This window comes from Dipteris shenzhenensis, chromosome 3, assembly GCF_047967505.1.
Source record: "Dipteris shenzhenensis isolate YYH24624 ecotype China chromosome 3, Dip_SZ_1.0, whole genome shotgun sequence".
Classification (NCBI taxonomy): domain Eukaryota; kingdom Viridiplantae; phylum Streptophyta; class Polypodiopsida; order Gleicheniales; family Dipteridaceae; genus Dipteris; species Dipteris shenzhenensis.
The window spans coordinates 18,253,154-18,275,717 of record NC_141598.1 but is presented as its reverse complement, the minus strand read 5'-3'; the positions used below and the strand labels follow the sequence as shown (position 1 = coordinate 18,275,717).

The 22,564-nt window shown below is 44.9% G+C and overlaps 1 protein-coding gene across 5 annotated transcripts in view; it reads right to left on the bottom strand.

Annotated features, from left to right (window-relative positions):
• LOC147903467 (Clathrin adaptor complex small chain family protein) overlaps positions 1 to 17,711 on the bottom strand; it is a 53,057-nt gene extending 35,346 nt beyond the window's left edge. For all 5 annotated transcript variants that reach the window (XR_015540767.1, XR_015540766.1, XM_087372535.1 and 2 more), the window contains exons 1-3: positions 17,504 to 17,711; positions 17,246 to 17,288; positions 17,027 to 17,088 (exon numbers count right to left, since the gene is read on the bottom strand). Coding sequence is in view for 3 of the 5 variants with exons in the window: in XM_087372535.1 (XP_087228661.1) it covers positions 17,027 to 17,088; positions 17,246 to 17,288; positions 17,504 to 17,572 (174 nt within the window). In the remaining 2 variants the exon portion in view is untranslated. The remainder of the gene's footprint in view (positions 1 to 17,026; positions 17,089 to 17,245; positions 17,289 to 17,503) is intronic.
• Between the last annotated feature and the right edge of the window lie 4,853 nt (positions 17,712 to 22,564).

The following is a 22,564-nucleotide window of genomic DNA, read 5'->3' as shown; positions in this document are numbered from 1 at the left end:
CAGCCACCGTACGGACTGCGTCAGCAGCCGTACAGGCCACGTCAGCAGTCCGTACAGCCTCTATCGTGGACTGCGCATCCGGTTGCAGATTCGGGGAGGCACCAGGGCTCGTGGTCTTCCAGATTTCAGCATCCTTTCTGTCAGATTTATCTGGGACGGTTTTCTTCTACTCCATCTCCCTCCGTGCTCCGTTTCAGTTATTTATTTCTCTCCGTTTGTAATCGAATCAGTATTCAGCCATGTCTGATGCTCCGAATCCCGAGTTCACTATGGGGGAGCAGGAATTAGACTACACTCCAGTGGGAGAGGATGATCAGGGTCTCTATGACGACCTGATCACTAAGAAAGCCTTCAGTGAGTTCACGACTGCTCTAGATGGTAAATTTGAGCAGGTCAACGCTAATCAGTCGGGGTTGACACAGCAACTCCAAGGGATACAAGCTACCTTGACTCTTCTGGCTAGCACGGTTCAGGCACTCACGCATGTGGATGCCATGGCCTCCGTGCTAGGCCCGAATATCACTCCGGATCCCTTTCCAGGTGACCAGAAATCAAGAACAAAGGAGGTGGTTGACACTTGGCTGCACAAGTGGCAAGTTCACTTCCAATTTCACCCCTATCCAGACGAGAAAAAGATTCAGCTAGCAGCAGGGTTTATGTCAGGTAAAGCCTTGCTTTGGTGGAAAGAACTCCAGCCTAAGCCTGACACTTGGACAGAATTTGAGGGTATCTTCAGGAAGGAGTTCCTGAAGAAGGAAGATGACTATGATATCGTCGGCAAGCTCAAAGCCCTCGATATGTCAAAATTGAATTTAACTTTTGAAGTTTATCTTCAGAGATTTAGGGATCTGCAAACCAGGGCCACCAAAATGGATCCTGTAACCTTGTTAGGTTTTTTCGTGGATGGTTTGCCAGACTCCTATAAGTTACAGATTAAGAATAACAAGTGCACAACATTGCAGGAGGCCATGACATATGCGCGCATATATGATGATACCATGGCCGGTATTAAAACAACCACAGTTACCGAGACCAGCGGAAAGAACAAACGCAAGTTCTTTCAGCATGCGACTGGTATTGGGGAGACGAAGTCTACGGACAACGCCTCCAAGAAAAGCTTAACTCCTGCGAAGAATGGTAAGGCCCGTTTCCTTCGCACTCTCAGGCTCAAGAAAGAGGGCCGGTGTTTTTATTGCGAGGAGCGGGGCCACACGAAGAATGAGTGTCCTAAGCGGAAGAACCAGAAATTGGTGCTAGGACCGAAGCTCCAGGCAGGTCAGCGTACCGCAGCCAAGGGAGCCAACCAGGTTACGATGACAGGTATTTCAGTAAATGTCATTACTTGCCCCCTTTCTTGTAATTGTACCTTTAATACTTCGTTGTTTGGTTCCCATGACTTTTCCGAGTTTATGGAGAAGTTAGGGACCAACGGGTTCACATTCTCTTTGATCCGGGCAGCTCTCACAATTTTGTTAATTACAAATTTGTGCAGAAGATGGGGCTGTCCACAGTACCTAGCGACCACACCTACGAGGTGCAGCTTCCAGCCGGGAAGCAGTTTTGGGATCGCAAGGTTGAAGCGCTTCCCATCCGGATTCAAGCCTACACAGGAGCTCTCACATGTTACGTTATGCATCTAGAGCATGTAGACTTGTTGATCGGGATAGAGTGGTTTAAAACCCACAATATCCAGATCGGATGGACGGAGCATACCCTTTCTTTTGAAGACAAAGGCACCCAATTTTGTATTCAGTGTGATAAGATTATCCCTTCTCAGGGGCCTATTGTATCTGCGATGCAGCTTCGGAATATATTAAACACTTCTCATTATGATGTCTATCAGTGTGTTTTGATTCCACTCTCTTCATTTATTGTTTCGGTAATTAACAAAAATGAATTAAGTGTGTTTGAACACCGAGAATTGAGAACGTTGTTAGATAATTTTAAGGACGTATTCCCAGCTCAACTGCCGGAAGGTTTACCTCCAGAAAGGGCAGTAGATCATCGCATAGACTTAGTCCCAGGGGCTCAACCTATCAGTGTACCACCATATAGGATGAGCCAGGTAGAGGAGGATGAGTTAGCTATCCAGCTTGAGGATTACCTGAATATGGGCTATATCCGCCCAAGTAAATCTCCTTGGGGTGCACCTGTCCTCTTGAGAAAGAAAAAGGATTCTTCCTGGAGGATGTGTATAGATTATAAACGACTTAATAAAGTTACAATTAAGAACCGCTATCCTTTACCTCGTTCTGATGATTTGATAGACCGTTTGGCCGGAGCGAAGTATTTCACTAAGATTGATTTGCGTACGGGTTATCATCAAATCCGTATCTATGCTAAACACATAGATAGGACCGCATTCCGGACTAGGTATGGTCATTACGAGTTCCTCGTATTACCTTTTGGTTTGACCAATGCTCCTGCTACTTTTCAGCAGATGATGAACGATTTGTTCAGGGATTATCTGGGCAAATTTGTTGTCGTGTTCTTAGATGATATCTTGGTATATAGTCAAACGCTTGAGGATCATATAGGACACCTTCGGGTTGTCTTACTTGTTCTAAGACAGCATAAGCTTTATGCCAAGATGAGTAAATGTGACTTCTTTATGAAGGAGATCATTTACTTAGGACACAAGATTTCTTCTGAAGGTATTAGCATTGATCTGGATCGTATCCAGAAGGTTTTAGAATGGCCTATCCCTCAGACTGTGAAACAACTTCGTTCTTTCCTAGGATTTACGGTATTTCTTCGGAAGTCGGTCCGTGATTATTCACAAATCACGGTACCCTTGACCAACATATTGAAAGGTCGTGGACGCAGGTCTACTCAGCCGATCCCTTGGAATGATGCAATGAACAAGGCTTTTGAAACCTTGAAGTTATCTATCAAGGAAGCACCCGTTCTTGCATTACCCGATCCTACCCGGCCTTATGTTTTAGAGGCTGATGCGAGCGATTATGCGATTGGGGCAGCTCTCTTCCAAGAGGGCAGACCTGTAGCTTTTGAGAGTAAGAAGCTAGACGACACTCAGTATCATTGGCCCACACTTGAGAAGGAACTTTATGCGGTAGTGTATGCTCTCAAGGTTTGGAGACACTACTTGTATGGTTCAAAGTTCCTTGTATTGACTGATCACCAGTCAATCAAGTATGTGTGTGATGGATCAGAATTGAGAGGAAGGAAAGCTAGATGGGCAGAGCTAATGCAGGATTTTGATTTCGAAATACGTTATCGTAAGGGTTCGCTGAATAGTGTGGCGGATGCCTTAAGTCGAGTTAAGTTTGTAAATGCTTTGTCATTTACGGAAATATCCTCAGACCTATTTCAATCCTTGAGAGGGCTATACGCAACTGATAGTCATTTCAGTTCTTATTGGCAGAGAGTCCAGGATGGGAGCTCCATGGTTGACCAGGACTCAGGGATTGTGCCACCTAGGATACAGGCGGCGGGAGGTCAGTGGATGATTAGGAACGGCTTGCTGTTCCGGAATGAAAAGATTTGTGTACCTGATGTTCTGGACCTTAAATCCAAGATTCTCTGGGAGTGTCATGATGCTCCTAGTGCGGGACATCCAGGTATACATAGGACTCTGTTTCTTGTGAAGCATACCTTTTATTGGCCTAAGATGCGTGCATTTGTAGAGAACTATGTGGTAGGTTGCCGGGTTTGTCAGGTTACTAAGGCTGAACGCCTTAGGAGCGCGGGCTTATTACAGCCATTACAGATTCCAGGTAATAAGTGGGAAAGTATTTCCATGGATTTTATTACTGGTTTGCCTCGTACGCGCAAGGGTCATGACTCTATTTGGGTCATAGTCGACCGTTTGACAAAAATGGCTAGATTCTTACCTACAAGAACAACTATTTCAGCTGTTCAGTTGGCTCACGAGTTTGTGGACCACTTGTTCAAGCTGTATGGTTTGCCATCTGACATAGTCAGTGACAGGGACTCAAAGTTTACAAGTAACTTTTGGACACTTGTATTTGAGAAGTTAGAAACTACTCTAAGTATGAGTTCCTCGGATCATGCACAATCCGATGGCAGTACAGAGAAGGTCAACCAGTTGGTTGAAGACATGCTTCGGGCATATGTATCTAAGAGACAGTCTTCATGGGAAGATTATCTACCCATGATTGAATTTGCTTACAACAGTGCAAAGCATTCTAGTACAGGTTTTAGTCCTTTTATGCTTATGTACGGGTTTCAACCTAAGTCACCAGTTATGGTTGGATTAAAAGGGATTCAAAATGATGCTGCTAAGAACTTCTTGCAAGACATGCAGGAAATGTTGCAGTTTGCCAAGGAGTCTATTAGAAGTGCCCAAGATCGGGACAGATTTTATGCTAATAGACATCGTTCACCTAGAGAGTTCTCTGAAGGAACGATGGTATATTTGAGAATTCCTAAGGAATCCAAGAGCCTAAGTACTGGTTTGGTTCCGAAATTATCCCCCAGATACTGTGGCCCATTCAAGGTCATTAAAAGAATTGGACCAGTTGCATATCGACTAGAATTGCCTCCTGATGTTAAGGTACATCCAGTCTTTCATGTCAGTAGATTGAAAGAAGTATTGGGTGCAGATGATCAAATTGTTTCTCCTCATGAGATTATAGAAGTTACAGATTTAACTTTTATTCCTCACGAACCTGAATCTATTCTTGAATTCCGTGAAAGACAGATTCGAAATCGTACTATCACGGAATACAAGATTAAGTGGAAGGATCGTGTTGAGGAGGATGCAACATGGGAGACATTACAAAACCTCCAAAGAACATTTCCCGATTTCTTAGCGAACTCAGGAGTGAGTTCTTAGAGGAGGGGGAGTATGTCATGTGCACGGATTGGTATCTGACGTGTACTAGGTACACAGAACTAGCTCAGGTTAGCCTGGGGAGGCTTAGAGCTAGGCAGGCTTGATTCTCGGGTTGAGTGGCAAGGGTACGAACTATTTATAGGTCTTCGCTATTTTTGGCGCCGGGGCCCGAGTCTATAAAAGAGGCCCAGGGGGTTCAGTTCTCAGTGTGCAGTTGGGAGCAAGTCTCGTTCCCAGGTGCTAGGTCTGATCCTGGATTGTGTCGCGGACGCGCGCCTGCATCTTAGCGTAGCCCAAGGCCCAGTGGCAGATCCAGGGCTTCACAGCGCCACCTGGTGGTATGGGACACCAGGCTGGTTTGGATCTGATTGGGAGTTCGTGCCGGTAGCTCAGCTCGTGGCTCGGGGGGACATCTTCTGATTCGGGATCACATCCCGTAGATGTCACGGTTGGGTGGTGAGCAGCCTGCTCAGTTCTGATGTTGTGTGTGGTTATTTTGCAGATCAGGAGTTTCAGGAGTGCTGGGATGTGTCAAGTTAGCTCCAAGACACCGTGGGGTGGAGGAGGAGGAGCTAGCTGATATGCGAGCCGTATGGATTGTCGAGAGAGGACTACAGAAGCTACCCATGACACGGAGAGTGACCAGAGCACAGGTCGGACCTATCACAGCTTTCCTCAGAGGAGATTGCTCGAGACGAGGGGTCACTCTGAACATAGCTCAGCTTGTTCAAAGATCGAGGAGACCACATCCCCCTCCGCCACCTCTGTGTGAGATGGTGTCATGTGCACGGATCGGTATCTGACGTGTACTAGGTACACAGAACTAGCTCAGGTTAGCCTGGGGAGGCTTAGAGCTAGGCAGGCTTGATTCTCGGGTTGAGTGGCAAGGGTATGAACTATTTATAGGTCTTCGCTATTTTTGGCGCCGGGGCCCGAGTCTATAAAAGAGGCCCAGGGGGTTCAGTTCTCAGTGTGCAGTTGGGAGCAAGTCTCGTTCCCAGGTGCTAGGTCTGATCCTGGATTGTGTCGCGGACGCGCGCCTGCATCTTAGCGTAGCCCAAGGCCCAGTGGCAGATCCAGGGCTTCACAGCGCCACCTGGTGGTATGGGACACCAGGCTGGTTTGGATCTGATTGGGAGTTCGTGCCGGTAGCTCAGCTCGTGGCTCGGGGGGACATCTTCTGATTCGGGATCACATCCCGTAGATGTCACGGTTGGGTGGTGAGCAGCCTGCTCAGTTCTGATGTTGTGAGTGGTTATTTTGCAGATCAGGGGTTTCAGGAGTGCTGGGATGTGTCAGTTGGTATCAGAGCCAACTCCTGAGGTAGGAACTTCTGATGCGAGAAATTTGACGGATTTCTCTTCCAGGTAAGCCCTAAAATTCGAGATTTCCTGCTGCGTATTTGCTGTCTACCTGGGGTAGAAGGGGTGAGGAAATATCTGGAAAAGGAAGAAGAAGAGGAGTGAAATAGAAACGAAAAATCTGAAGGCTACAGAGAGAAGTCTGAGGGAGGAGAAGGAGAGCAGAAAGGAAGGAGCGTAGGGCAGGAAATTGACAGCCTAGGAGTAGAGTATGCGGGGAGTAGAAGAGGCGAGGCTGTAGGGGTAGGACAGCCTGCGCAACAGGCTGACCACAGCCTACGCAACAGGCTGCGAACAGCCTGCCTAGGGCTGCGTGCAGCCTGCGCAGGAAGAAGGGCAGGGGGAAGGTGCTTTTTTGCGAAAAAGCACCCCTCCAAAGTTGGAGGGGCTCAGGTGCTTTTTTCGTAAAAGCACCCCTCCAAAGCTGGAGGGGCTCAGCCTTCTTTGGAAGCCTAGCTTCCAAATTAGGCCGCCCTGCACCCTATATAGGTGGGGGCTGGGAGCTAGGCAACCCACAAGCAGCCCCAGTTTCGAGATCTTACCTTGAGATCTGAGCCAGCCCGCCTCGCTCTTCAGTTTCGACCAGCTCCTCTGCTGCAGCCCCTGCCTGCGTCAGCCCAGCGCTGCTCCCAAGGCTCCAGTACCAGCCCGTACAGCTGCAGCTACAGCCGTACAGCCTGTACGGACTGTACTGTCACCTGCGGTACCTGCAGCTGCTCCGTACAGCAGCTGCGCCTGCACCTACAGCCACCGTACGGACTGCGTCAGCAGCCGTACAGGCCACGTCAGCAGTCCGTACAGCCTCCACCATTGACTGCGCATCCGGTTGCAGATTCGGGGAGGCACCAGGGTTCGTGGTCTTCCAGATTTCAGCATCCTTTCTGTCAGATTTATCTGGGACGGTTCTCTTCTACTCCATCTCCCTCCGTGCTCCGTTTCAGTTATTTATTTCTCTCAGCCTGTAATCGAGTTAGTATTCAGCCATGTCTGATGCTCCGAATCCCGAGTTCACTATGGGAGAGCAGGAATTAGATTACACTCCAGTGGGGGAGGATGATCAGGGTCTCTATGACGACCTGATCACTAAGAAAGCCTTCAGTGAGTTCACGACTGCTCTAGATGGTAAATTTGAGCAGGTCAACGCTAATCAATCGGGGTTGACACAGCAACTCCAAGGGATACAAGCTACCTTGACTCTTCTGGCTAGCACGGTTCAGGCACTCACGCATGTGGATGCCATGGCCTCCGTGCTAGGCCCGAATATCACTCCGGATCCCTTTCCAGGTGACCAGAAATCAAGAACAAAGGAGGTGGTTGACACTTGGCTGCACAAGTGGCAAGTTCACTTCCAATTTCACCCCTATCCAGACGAGAAAAAGATTCAGCTAGCAGCAGGGTTTATGTCAGGTAAAGCCTTGCTTTGGTGGAAAGAACTCCAGCCTAAGCCTGATACTTGGACAGAATTTGAGGGTATCTTCAGGAAGGAGTTCCTGAAGAAGGAAGATGATTATGATATCGTCGGCAAGCTCAAAGCCCTCGATATGTCAAAATTGAACTTAACTTTTGAAGTCTATCTTCAGAGATTTAGGGATCTGCAAACCAGGGCCACCAAAATGGATCCTGTAACCTTGTTAGGTTTTTTCGTGGATGGTTTGCCAGACTCCTATAAGTTACAGATTAAGAATAACAAGTGCACAACATTACAGGAGGCCATGACATATGCACGCATATATGATGATACCATGGCCGGTATTAAAACAACCACAGTTACCGAGACCAGCGGAAAGAACAAACGCAAGTTCTTTCAGCATGCGACTGGTATTGGGGAGACGAAGTCTACGGACAACGCCTCCAAGAAAAGCTTAACTCCTGCGAAGAATGGTAAGGCCCGATTCCTTCGCACTCTCAGGCTCAAGAAAGAGGGCCGGTGTTTTTATTGCGAGGAGCGGGGCCACACGAAGAATGAGTGTCCTAAGCGGAAGAACCAGAGATTGGTGCTAGGACCGAAGCTCCAGGCAGGTCAGCGTACCGCAGCCAAGGGAGCCAACCAGGTTACGATGACAGGTATTTCAGTAAATGTCATTACTTGCCCCCTTTCTTGTAATTGTACCTTTAATACTTCGTTATTTGGTTCCCATGATCTTTTCCGAGTTTATGGAGAAGTTAGGGACCAACGGGTTCACATTCTCTTTGATCCGGGCAGCTCTCACAATTTTGTTAATTACAAATTTGTGCAGAAGATGGGGCTGTCCACAGTACCTAGCGACCACACCTACGAGGTGCAGCTTCCAGCCGGGAAGCAGTTTTGGGATCGCAAGGTTGAAGCGCTTCCCATCCGGATTCAAGCCTACACAGGAGCTCTCACATGTTACGTTATGCATCTAGAGCATGTAGACTTGTTGATCGGGATAGAGTGGTTTAAAACCCACAATATCCAGATCGGATGGACGGAGCATACCCTTTCTTTTGAAGACAAAGGCACCCAATTTTGTATTCAGTGTGATAAGATTATCCCTTCTCAGGGGCCTATTGTATCTGCGATGCAGCTTCGGAATATATTAAACACTTCTCATTATGATGTCTATCAGTGTGTTTTGATTCCACTCTCTTCATTTATTGTTTCGGTAATTAACAAAAATGAATTAAGTGTGTTTGAACACCGAGAATTGAGAACGTTGTTAGATAATTTTAAGGACGTATTCCCAGCTCAACTGCCGGAAGGTTTACCTCCAGAAAGGGCAGTAGATCATCGCATAGACTTAGTCCCAGGGGCTCAACCTATCAGTGTACCACCATATAGGATGAGCCAGGTAGAGGAGGATGAGTTAGCTATCCAGCTTGAGGATTACCTGAATATGGGCTATATCCGCCCAAGTAAATCTCCTTGGGGTGCACCTGTCCTCTTAAGAAAGAAGAAGGATTCTTCCTGGAGGATGTGTATAGATTATAAACGACTAAATAAAGTTACAATTAAGAACCGCTATCCTTTACCTCGTTCTGATGATTTGATAGACCGTTTGGCCGGAGCGAAGTATTTCACTAAGATTGATTTGCGTACGGGTTATCACCAAATCCGTATCTATGCTAAACACATAGATAGGACCGCATTCCGGACTAGGTATGGTCATTACGAGTTCCTCGTATTACCTTTTGGTTTGACCAATGCTCCTGCTACTTTTCAGCAGATGATGAACGATTTGTTCAGAGATTATCTGGGCAAATTTGTTGTCGTGTTCTTAGATGATATCTTGGTATATAGTAAAACGCTTGAGGATCATATAGGACACCTTCGGGTTGTCTTACTTGTTCTAAGACAGCATAAGCTTTATGCCAAGATGAGTAAATGTGACTTCTTTATGAAGGAGATCATTTACTTAGGACACAAGATTTCTTCTGAAGGTATTAGCATTGATCTGGATCGTATCCAGAAGGTTTTAGAATGGCCTATCTCTCAGACTGTGAAACAACTTCGTTCTTTCCTAGGATTTACGGTATTTCTTCGGAAGTCAGTCCGTGATTATTCACAAATCACGGTACCCTTGACCAACATATTGAAAGGTCGTGGACGCAGGTCTACTCAACCGATCCCTTGGAATGATGCAATGAACAAGGCTTTTGAAACCTTGAAGTTATCTATCAAGGAAGCACCCGTTCTTGCATTACCCGATCCTACTCGGCCTTATGTTTTAGAGGCCGATGCGAGTGATTATGCGATTGGGGCCGCTCTATTCCAAGAAGGTAGACCTGTAGCTTTTGAGAGTAAGAAGCTAGACGACACCCAGTATCGTTGGCCCACACTGGAGAAGGAACTTTATGCGGTAGTGTATGCTCTCAAGGTTTGGAGACACTACTTGTATGGTTCAAAATTCCTTGTATTGACTGATCACCAGTCAATCAAGTATGTGTGTGATGGATCAGAATTGAGAGGAAGGAAAGCTAGATGGGCAGAGCTAATGCAGGATTTTGATTTCGAAATACGTTATCGTAAGGGTTCGCTGAATAGTGTGGCGGATGCCTTAAGTCGAGTTAAGTTTGTAAATGCTTTGTCATTTACGGAAATATCCTCAGACCTATTTCAATCCTTGAGAGGGCTATACGCAACTGATAGTCATTTCAGTTCTTATTGGCAGAAAGTCCAGGATGGGAGCTCCATGGTTGACCAGGACTCAGGGATTGTGCCACCTAGGATACAGGCGGCGGGAGGTCAGTGGATGATTAGGAACGGCTTGCTGTTCCGGAATGAAAAGATTTGTGTACCTGATGTTCTGGACCTAAAATCCAAGATTCTCTGGGAGTGTCATGATGCTCCTAGTGCGGGACATCCAGGTATACATAGGACTCTGTCTCTTGTGAAGCATACCTTTTATTGGCCTAAGATGCGTGCATTTGTAGAGAACTATGTGGTAGGTTGCCGAGTTTGTCAGGTTACTAAGGCTGAACGCCTTAGGAGCGCGGGCTTATTACAGCCTTTACAGATTCCAGGTAATAAATGGGAAAGTATTTCCATGGATTTTATTACTGGTTTGCCTCGTACGCGCAAGGGTCATGACTCTATTTGGGTCATAGTTGACCGTTTGACAAAAATGGCTAGATTCTTACCTACAAGAACAACTATTTCAGCTGTTCAGCTGGCTCACGAGTTTGTGGACCACTTGTTCAAGCTGTATGGTTTGCCATCTGACATAGTCAGTGACAGGGACTCAAAGTTTACAAGTAACTTTTGGACACTTGTATTTGAGAAGTTAGAAACTACTCTAAGTATGAGTTCCTCGGATCATGCACAATCCGATGGCAGTACAGAGAAGGTCAACCAGTTGGTTGAAGACATGCTTCGGGCATATGTATCTAAGAGACAGTCTTCGTGGGAAGATTATCTACCCATGATTGAATTTGCTTACAACAGTGCAAAGCATTCTAGTACAGGTTATAGTCCTTTTATGCTTATGTACGGGTTTCAACCTAAGTCACCAGTTATGGTAGGATTACAAGGGATTCAAAATGATGCTGCTAAGAATTTCTTGCAAGACATGCAGGAAATGTTGCAGTTTGCCAAGGAGTCTATTAGAAGTGCCCAAGATCGGGACCGATTTTATGCTAATAGACATCGTTCACCTAGAGAGTTCTCTGAAGGAACGATGGTATATTTGAGAATTCCTAAGGAATCCAAGAGCCTAAGTACTGGTTTGGTTCCGAAATTATCCCCCAGATATTGTGGCCCATTCAAGGTCATTAAAAGAATTGGACCAGTTGCATATCGACTAGAATTGCCTCCTGATGTTAAAGTACATCCAGTCTTTCATGTCAGTAGACTGAAAGAAGTATTGGGTGCAGATGATCAAATTGTTTCTCCTCATGAGATTATAGAAGTTACAGATTTAACTTTTATTCCTCACGAACCTGAATCTATTCTTGAATTTCGTGAAAGACAGATTCGAAATCGTACTATCACGGAATACAAGATTAAGTGGAAGGATCGTGTTGAGGAGGATGCAACATGGGAGACATTACAAAACCTCCAAAGAACATTTCCCGATTTCTTACCGAACTCAGGAGTGAGTTCTTAGAGGAGGGGGAGTATGTCATGTGCACGGATCGGTATCTGACGTGTACTAGGTACACAGAACTAGCTCAGGTTAGCCTGGGGAGGCTTAGAGCTAGGCAGGCTTGATTCTCGGGTTGAGTGGCAAGGGTATGAACTATTTATAGGTCTTCGCTATTTTTGGCGCCGGGGCCCGAGTCTATAAAAGAGGCCCAGGGGGTTCAGTTCTCAGTGTGCAGTTGGGAGCAAGTCTCGTTCCCAGGTGCTAGGTCTGATCCTGGATTGTGTCGCGGACGCGCGCCTGCATCTTAGCGTAGCCCAAGGCCCAGTGGCAGATCCAGGGCTTCACAGCGCCACCTGGTGGTATGGGACACCAGGCTGGTTTGGATCTGATTGGGAGTTCGTGCCGGTAGCTCAGCTCGTGGCTCGGGGGGACATCTTCTGATTCGGGATCACATCCCGTAGATGTCACGGTTGGGTGGTGAGCAGCCTGCTCAGTTCTGATGTTGTGAGTGGTTATTTTGCAGATCAGGGGTTTCAGGAGTGCTGGGATGTGTCAGATGGCCACACATACGCACATCTAAGACATTTTCGCCACTCATAGATGAGACACCACAGTGCCGGGTTTCGGATTCTGAGTTCTAGTCCCAATTCTAGCTCTCTTCCTACTTTCAGATAGTACATGATATGACACGACATGATATGATATGATACGACATGTTTTGTATTTGATTTTTCTTGAGCTATCGAGCTCTTTATTTCAGCATAGTACTCAGCAAGGGCCTTAGCGCGCCCTTTGCTCCAGCCCTTTGTGGCTTGTATGAGGTTTTTTTCCCTTTTGGTGTTTTCCGCACTTTGTCCCATAGGCCCGTTAGGCCTTCCGCAGACGTCTCTCTCTCTCTCTCTCTCTCTCTCCCCACCCAATGTATATAGTCACGTCACGACGAACATTTATGTCACTAACTGCAAGCACACTTGTTGGTTTCAGTTGTGATCTTGTCATTGTCTGTGTCATGTGTTTGATCCTCATATCACTTTGGATGAGTCATATTTGGCTCCTTGGAATTGCTTCCACAAAGTAAAAAAGCCCTCCTCTCCTCTTCTTTCTCTCATTCATCTCCTCTTCTCTCTTATTCCTAAGGCCGTATGATATAGAGACCATCTGCTAAAGGCACATAGATGAGATCAAAGCGCGGAGTGTGATCACTAAGTTTTTCCAGCCAAATAGCACGAACGAGCAACCCCTGGGGAGACGGTGTAGCCGAGGCTTGGAGCAAGAGACACGATAGACCCATTAGCATGTTGATGCACAGATCATGGCACAGCTGACGGGTGTTATAGTGGCACTTGTTCGACACATGGCCATAGCTAGGAGATCACAGCAGACCACACTGATCTTCGCCATCACTCTATCACAGGTTTTATGCCACTGCAGCCTCGTGCATCACCTGCACCTACTGTGGGCTTGACTCTTCCACCATCATCCAAAGGAGCAATGCCATGCGACAACTTCTGTCCTCTCCATGGGCTCAGACATTTTTTAAAACTAGTGTTTCTATGTTTATGTTGCACTTGTCTTGGGCATAGATGCTTGCTTAAAGGCTCCAACCATCCAGCTCCTTGTATCTGGGGTTTTTCAATCTCATAGACCCTTCGGATTTTCGAAGACTTTTAATAAACGCTCTCTCTCTCTCTCTCTCTCTCTCTCTCTCTCTCTCTAGGAACACGCGGCCTATGGAACCCAAAAGAAGTTGAAGATCATGTTTTGGAATTGTAGAGGTTTCCCTTGGCATAAAGGGGCTGGATTGAATGAAGTTATGCATGATGCAGACATTATTTTTCTCGCAGAGACTTGGGAAAGGGACATATGCAGAATTCCTAAAATTAATGGATACGTGGTGCACTCCATCTGGCAAAAGCAAGTTGGCCTACGAGGGCAAGGAGGGGTAGCATGCATATACAAGGAGCATATACAAGACATGATTTCCATAGCCAAAGATGACATCCACAAACGCTTCATATGGATCATGGTAAAAGGAATGCACTCACCACTTTACATTGCAGGGTGCTACATTCCTCATAGAGAATCTCCCTTCTACCAAAGACATGAGGTTGACCCAACCCAGCCACTTGGAGACCTGTGCTTGGATATAGCTATGTTCAACAAAAAAGGAAATGTTTTGCTCATTGGTGATTTCAATGCACGGATAGGAGATCTACAGTTTCACTATCCCACTCAGCAAGAATACATCAAGGAACATGAGATAGACATTGACCCCATTTGGTGTAGATGCTCGAAGGATAAGGAAGTGAATGCACATGGTAGGGCATTGGAGCAATTGATGAATGGAATGCACATGTTGGTGGTGAATGGCACAGCCCTTTTCCCAAAATCAAATACCCCTACTTGTTTCCCTGCCAGTGGAGGGCCAAGGTGATCGACTATGCATTGATTGGTTTGGAAGCTTGCCATCTCATTCACAATTTCTCACTTGGCTCAAAGTCCCCTGATTCAGATCACACACCACTATATGTGGAGCTTAATATATTACTTGCCAAGGCAACTTTAGAAGAGCGCAAAACAGTTGAAGGCAACTATCATATAAATGAGGCAAAGAAGGTGGAGTACGCTGAAACTCTAGAGACGTGTCTGCTGGGAAAACAGAAAATTGGGTGGACAGAATTGAAAAATGCTATTCTCACTACAGCCAAGTCGGTTTTGGGGTACAAAAAGAGCAATAAAGAATGCAAGAAAGGGCTACCATACAATGTTTGGTTTGATGCTGAGTGCAAGGCAGCTAGGAATGCACTAAAGGGGATCCCAATGGGGGATGAGAAAAGAGCAGCTGAGAAACAGCTCCATGCACTTACACGTAAAAAAAGACGTGCACATATTGTGAACAAGGAATGGACTGATGCAATTGATTTTATCAAGCATCCTAGAAGAGCATGGAAAGGAATTAAATAAAGGTCAAATGACATTATGGGAGATTTTACAGAAACACAGATGCTGGAATATGCTCAACAGCTCTACACACATCCCAAGGCTCGGCCCATGGTGAGCATACCTCTCAGCAGTAATACTCAGGGTCTTTTCTCATTGAAAGATGTACAAGATGGCCTCAAGAAAATGGTAAATGGAAAGGCAGCAGACACTCTACACCTAGTGGCTGAACTCATTAAGTGGACCAATGAGCACACGCAAAGGCACATAGCAATGGCACTAAATCAGGCTTTGATGAATGGTTTCCCAACAGAATGGCAAGAGAATTGGATCAAACCAATCTACAAAGGGGGTGACCGCAATCAATTAACAAATTACAGAACAATTATGGTATGTTCCACTCTAGCCAAACTATATAGCACAATAGTAGAGGCAAAATTGAGTGCTTGGGCAGAGAAAGAAAATAAAAGAGCAATGGGACAAGCTGGTTTCAGACCAAAACACTGTACAGTGGATCACCTAGTTACTCTTCGAGTTTTGATGGAGGAAAGCCGCCTCAAGGGGAAGCCACTCTTCTGTTGTTTCATTGACTTTAAGAAGGCATTTGATACAGTGCCTAGGGATGTGCTATGGGAGAGAATGGAATGCATAGGGGTGCCCGAGGAAATAAGGTTTGCTGTCTTTAGACTTTATGAGAAAGTAAAATGTCAACTAAAATGTAAGGATGGGATGTCACAAGAGTTCTATAGTAATATGGGGGTAAAACAAGGATGTCCGCTCTCACCCACTTTGTTCGGCCTATGCATTGATAGACTTGAGGAGTTGGTGAATGAAGAAGCATGTAAAGATGAGTTATACAGCCCTCATCTAGCAGGTCTCGTGATTTGGTTGCTTCTTTACGCAGATGATGTGGTTGTTTTCACTGATAGTGAAAGTAAGATGCAAAAAATGATGGATATCTTCAGCATATTTTGTGCAGAGAGTGGGATGGCTATTAATGTCAACAAAACTAAACTCATGATAGTCAAGACTATACAGCCAAGCAGCCCCCTCCAAATCTTATATAAAGGACAACCCATTGAGACAGTGCACTCATTCAAATACTTGGGTATTGAAATCCCCGCCAATAATAGATGGAACAGCTGTGTGCAACGGAGACTTGATGCAGGATGGGCAAAATACTTCCAATTTGAAAATGAGTGCAACAATAGCAATACGAGAAGGTGGCAAGTACGAAATATGATCTTTGGGGCATATGTGATACAGACAGTACTCTACGGAGTAGAGGTATGGGGTGGGAGTATATCTCCATCAACGTGGAATGAGATAGAGAAAATGCAAAAGTCTTTCATTAGGAGGCACCTGGGCATCAAGGCTACTACACCATACTCTTTGTTACTCCTAGAGACAGGATGTATACCCATAGAGCTACATGCTCTGAAGAGAGTACTCAGATACATCACAAAGGTCAAGTGCATGGATAATGAAAGGCTACCAAAGAGAGCATGGAATGAAAGTCAGAAGCTTCAAAAGACAAACAAGGGCAAGATTTTGACATCCGGATGGGCACAGGACCTAAAAAAATGGTTCAAGAAGTGGGAAGTAGAAGAGTATTTAAACTACTCTTCAGAGGAGATTGATGAAGAGGCTTTTCATTATGACCTGCTGAATGCACTACACAGGAAATGGCAAACAGCAGAAAACAAAGATAAATTTGAGTACTATCGCACATATATCAACCCCGAATATTGGTCAATTTATACAGGAAGGGAGACAACAACGCAGAAGTACATATGTACACCTATAGCAGTGCATAAACGGAGGGCTTTAGCCTCACTTTGCACCCGATCACACCAGCTGCAAATAGAAACAGGGGGATGGAAAAAGATGCCAAGGGAGAGTAGAATATGCCAACTATGTGATCAAGGTATGGTTGAAACAGAAGAACACATGGTAATGATATGCCCTCACTATGCACACATTAGGGAAGAGTTCAATCACCTCCTTGAGGGACATAACAAACTGGCTGATTTGCTGCATAAAGGGTCACCTTCAGCTTTAGGAACATTTGTGTATAAGCTCTTAAAGCATAGGAATCCACCTGAATCCTAGAAGGTGGTTTCTCTTTCCACCCTCCCATCTTCGGGAGGAGCTTTCATGTACTTGTGATATTGTATTGCTCAGGTCCCATAGGCCGGTTTTGGTCTTCAGAGGACGATAATATATTCTTCTTCTTCTTCTTCTCTTACACACACACACACAAGCTAAAACACCTAACACAAGGTAAAACAGTCTAAGATTCATAACGCAACCAAAGAAAACCTTAAAGAAAATACACTTTCAAAAGAACGGTATGGACGCACTGGACCAAAGATGTCATCGGCTTCAACGAAATTGCAAAGATGTTCAGCCCTGCTGGATAGAACTGCACGAAACACATCACAATAAGAACTTCTGATGTTTTCTTTAACATCAATGACAAATCTTTAAAGGAACATCAGCCAAGAAAAAGAGAGATCGAGTCATTAATCTCTCATAGAATTAAAATTTTGACCCTGTGGAATAGCCGAAGAGTGACAGACCTGTGTAAACACGTCGAATTATGTCTTGTTGCTTGTCCACACGCTGCTCTTCGATCAACAATAGAAATAATTGCTTATTATTAGCAAACAAGCGGACTGAAAGACAGAAAGTTGATTAAATGATGTGAGAAGCGCCTCTACCGTCAGTCTCGATGGCTTCAACCCTAGAGCTTTCTATCTTGTTCACGATCATCTCATCAACTGATAGCGCGGAACACAATCCATCCCAATCACATTAAACAACAAGAATTTGCTTACAACTGGGTCGTAGAATTTTGTGAGGCGAGGCTTGCCCTGTGTATTCATCACCAGCACAGCGTGAATCATTCTGAAAGTTGGCAGCTCTCTCTTGCTTTTCACTTTGTCCTGTGATCGTCACGATCCTGATGCGTGTCGTATTGCTAGGAAGAGGGAGTACTGAGCCCCTGCGGGGGTTCACACCACTCTGGGTTCACACCCCACGCGGACGCCCCGTTTAGCACAATGGAATGAACCCATTGGTTGGTGAGTTGGACGATAGGGGGTGTGGCATACCGGGCTAGCATGGGTTTAGGATGGGAATATTTTTGTCATCGTTACTCCCATCCTACACCAAGTGGTTTAGGATGGATTTAGAATGGGAGTAGCCACTTTTTCTCCCATCCTGGACCATGGCCTCTAGACCCTGGCAGCCAGAATGAGTTCCCCTTTTTTAGGGATTCAAAAACATGGAAGGATGACATGTGTCCTTGTCCCCACAAGGTCCCCACCTCTTAAACACATGAAATGATGCCATGTGTCCTCTTCCTCCTAAACCCATCCCTAGTTCTTTTTTTGTTAGCACATGGTGGGATGGGAATAGGATAGAAATATACATGGGACCACTTGGGACCACCTTTTCCTATTCCCATCCTATTTCTTCCCATGTGCTAAGCCCCTTTAGTTGCACCCTTCGCGGGCTTTGACAGCCAATAAACCAGCCTACATTGCCCGGCTAGTGTGAACACCCATCCGACGAACTCGTCCGACACATATACTTGGCTGATCCTGGCCTTCGAGACCAAGCGCCTTACTATGGGCAGTAGGAGAGCGTGCCCTAATGTGGCCACCACTCAACAACCTTACATTGGGGGGTGCCCATTAGCGTGGGCAGCCTCAATCCCTTGCCCAAGCCTCGCCCATCCAAAAACCACATTTGTGCTACCATGGGATAGCACAATAGGAAGGCTCTATCCTTAACCACGTGGGCCAACTTCTTAAGTTCATTATAATTGCGAGCACTATGTGCGTAATCGCACACCGCCCGCCCCTTCTCTCTATTGGCTGGGCACTAGGTGGTGTGTATCCACTTGAGAATGTTCGTCTATTTGTAAGGGGAGGGGCCCAGTGGAAAGACTCTATGAGTGGATAAAAGATGTCTTGTGTTCAAATCCCCTCTTTGCATGAAGATTTCAATTTATCCTTTGATCTTAGCTTAATTCGATATCTCTGCCTTTTCACATAAGAAATCAATTGAATTTCTCGACTGAAAAATAAAGGCCTTTTCAATTAGGTTTGGCCTTAGGTCAAGATATATGTATGGAATAATTGGTTGTGATAAAGGGCCATTAGACCAAGTAGATGGAAAGTATAGATAAGGAAACTAATGGAGGCATTAGGTAAGAGCCATTGGGGGTAAGCCGAAGAATGGAGTGGCATTGTAGGGTGATAGTGGTCAATTTGGCTTGCACCACATAGTTTTGAACACCTCAAGGGAGCAAGTAAGACAGATAGGAGGTACTTGAGGAGATTGGACCTCAAGACCAAACAAGGCAATATCTGAGATGACATCTTGGGAAGCCCTCGAACTAGACAAGAAGTTACCCTATTATGGTGACAGAATGGGCTACCAACTTCATTGAAGACCTTGTTGATTTGGACCAATAAGACCAATGGTGGTCAGGATGAAGTTGTGATTCCTAAAGAAGAGGAAGAGGTACATAGCAAAGGAAGAGTTTGAAACTTACTTAGAGGTAGGAGGGATGTCTTTCTTAACATCAATTTGTTAGGTTTGGTGACCACATCCATACCCATTGAGGCATGAGTACAAAGTATGGAATTGGCTTCACCTATAGTTCACAACTCCAGCCATGCAGGTTACTTGCAACCTTCAACATCCTCACCAGTACCAATGGCTTCTGTGCTTTTCATTTTTCCCATATCTCCTACCTTTCCTTTTTCTACTCTCCATGTTTTCCCCATCCATGTCCTTCCCCTCTCCCTTCACATCATCTCTGTTCTTTTTGCTTCTCCATCCATATCGTTATTGAATGCTTTTGCAACCTGTATGAATTCAACACGCTTCATTTTCTTGCTGACCATATCTAACTCCAATCTCTCCCCTTCATCTATGGCATCCACCTAAATCATAACTCCTTTGTCAACATATGCATTTGTAACGAACTCCATTCAAGTGTGGTCCTCTTGTTTCATCCCAATGATGGCTTCTACACCATCGTCAACCATGGTTTCTAGGTGCTTCTTATCTTCGCTAATGTCCCTTCCAACAATGGTACCTTCCTTGGATGTAAGTTTGGCTAGGTCAGTGACGTGTTTCCAATGGTTTGCCTTAACTCTATGGTGAAGGCTCATAACAAAACACAAAAGTTCAAGGGCTAGCTGCATGAGTATGTAGAAGCACATGTAGTTCCCCACTATGTGCAAGGCAAAGGGGGTGGAGAATGAGCATGCCTTCCTATACATTTTTCCTTCATCTTTGTAGGATTCAGAAGATGTATGGTGTATTCAATTACCTCTTGAAAACGGTTGGACCTCAAGACTAATTTCTATCATACCTTTAAGTTGGAAAAGTTTGATCATATGATTGTCCAAGAGTTGTCCACAGTCATGATGAATCTACAAGACATCTCTGAAACCTGAATAATTGTCTTGGTTGCTAAGATGTCTGCCTCACCTAATGATGTTGTCATAAAAGGATGGTTCTTGAGGGCATGGTCTTCCTCCATTACAGTAAGACTTGTTGACAAACTTCTTGAGCAGGCATCCTTGCATGGCTTCTTGAAGGAAGCGGGCAAAGATGGAATGGTCTCAATTAAGTTTTGAACCACCACAACTCCCTATCACTAGGTTCAATGTGGGATCATCTGTATGTATAATCTCAAGGGGTTGGAAGAAATAAAAGAAAAGTTGAAAGAAATAACGAGGTATGAGGAGCCCTCATCTTTTGAAACCTAGGTCAGAGGTGGTCATAATCATCATTGGGAATGTCCAGCCAAATGTAAGGTACTGACTTTTGCCTCATCTTGCACTTTTTGTGAAATTTATGGTCACAACGCCTCCAAATGCAGGTATCTTATGGGGTTGAGATCTGAGGAAGCTTCTACTAACAAGAAAACCCATATGTCGGTGCCAATTTTACCTCCAATTGCTCCACTTTCACTCCATAATTCCCCTTTGACTCTAATCAAGTTGGGACCCCTAAACTACTATCCTTAGCCATATTACCCACCGTACCAACCACCTACTCTATGAGGTGGGTATGGGCTATAGAGACAATCAACACGTAACACACAAAGGGAGAGAAATGCTCATGAACTATGCTCCTTCATTACAAGTTGTCTCCATTACACCTTCATTACATTCTTCTTTCACCTCATGAATAAGAAGATACTTAACTCTTTTCACACACTTACTTTAAAGACTCCACATCACACACTATCTATCCACACTCTACATGCATATGCATACACTCTATATATCAACAATATCCCCCTCAATCTTAGCATGAGCTTGTACATCACATATGCCTAAAGCCACACTCTAAAAAGGCAAAACTTATCTTTACCCAATGACTTGGTAAAGATATCTACAACCTATGCATCTATCTTGACATATCTCATGTCAATCTCTCTCCATGTATTGCCTTCTCTCTGATGTAGTGATAGTGGACCTCTACGCATTCAGTCCTTGCATGGTAAATGGGATTCTTGGCCAGCATTGTAGTACTTATGTTGTCGCAATATATCACCACTAGATGATCAATTCATACAACAAACTCATATGAAAGTAATCTCAGCCAAGCTTCTTCACACATGCTACTATGGCAACCCCTCTATAGAGTAAGCTTCCGTGCTAGACAATGTAACCGTGGGTTGCTTTTTGCTCCTCCAACTAATCACACCACTTCCAAGAGAGAATGCATACCCACAAGTTGATATCATATCATCAATACTGACAGCCCAATCTGCATCTATATACCCAAGCATATTCCTCCTTCCCTTGCATAAACGAAGCCAACATTAATTGTGGCTTTCACATATCTAAGTGTCCTCCTAACTATATCATTACAAAAAAATTGGACTAAAAAAGGGCCTTGTAAGGGAGCCCTTGGGCTAGTGACATGGAAGAATAAGGTGAATAAAACCCAATAGAATATTGGCTGGTGGAGGGCAACATAATATTGGAAGTGGCCTAACTTCTCTATTTCATTATTCAATGGCCCAAACAATGATGTGGAGCACCCACTTGCTACCTCAACTCTCCCATCACATTTTTAAACTATAATCAAACTAAGAAACCTAGTTTCTCAACGAAACTTGTAGCATTTGATCTGAAACCAAATCCTCCCATCCAACCACCACACTCCTTTCATTCTCTCTCATTCCTCTTCCTTCCCCCTCATTTCTGAGCACCATTTTGAATTTTTATTTGCTCCAGCCCTCTTTTTAAATTTCTTGCTGGCTCCTGAGCAGGAAGCTTCTTTCTCTATTCTCCCTCTCATGGGATGGAATCTCATGCCAAAATCTCGTCACTTCTCTTCTCTACCTGCATTTCCCTCCCATTTCACTCATTCTTTCAAAACTTTCAAGAATTTTGAATGAGATTCAACCTACCTTCTCCTTTCTCTATTTTGGGCACTTCTCCTTCAAATTTAGCCACTTCCTCTCTCATCTGAGATTCAAGAAGACACAGCAATCAATGTTCTGAGTGAGCCATGAATGATGCAGGGGTGTTTGGAGCTTAGAAGGAGCTACTGGATGAGATTCTTTGAGAAAGGATCAAAGAAGATTGACTCTCATGCATTGCAGTTGCTGATGCATGAAAATCAATCTTTCTTTTGCCCATCTCTCAATACTAGTCACTTTCTCTGTTGCAATCTCTAAGCATGAATGATTTCAAACCATTTGTGAAGGTTTGGGGTCCCTCCAGAGATAGCTTGTATGGAGGTTCAGGTGAGATAATCTTTGGAACAATGCAACATGGTGAGTATGACAAGATTTGTTTGTTAATGATGTAACTTTGAAGAAACAATTAGTTCGTAGTTCATTTTGTGTAGTTGTG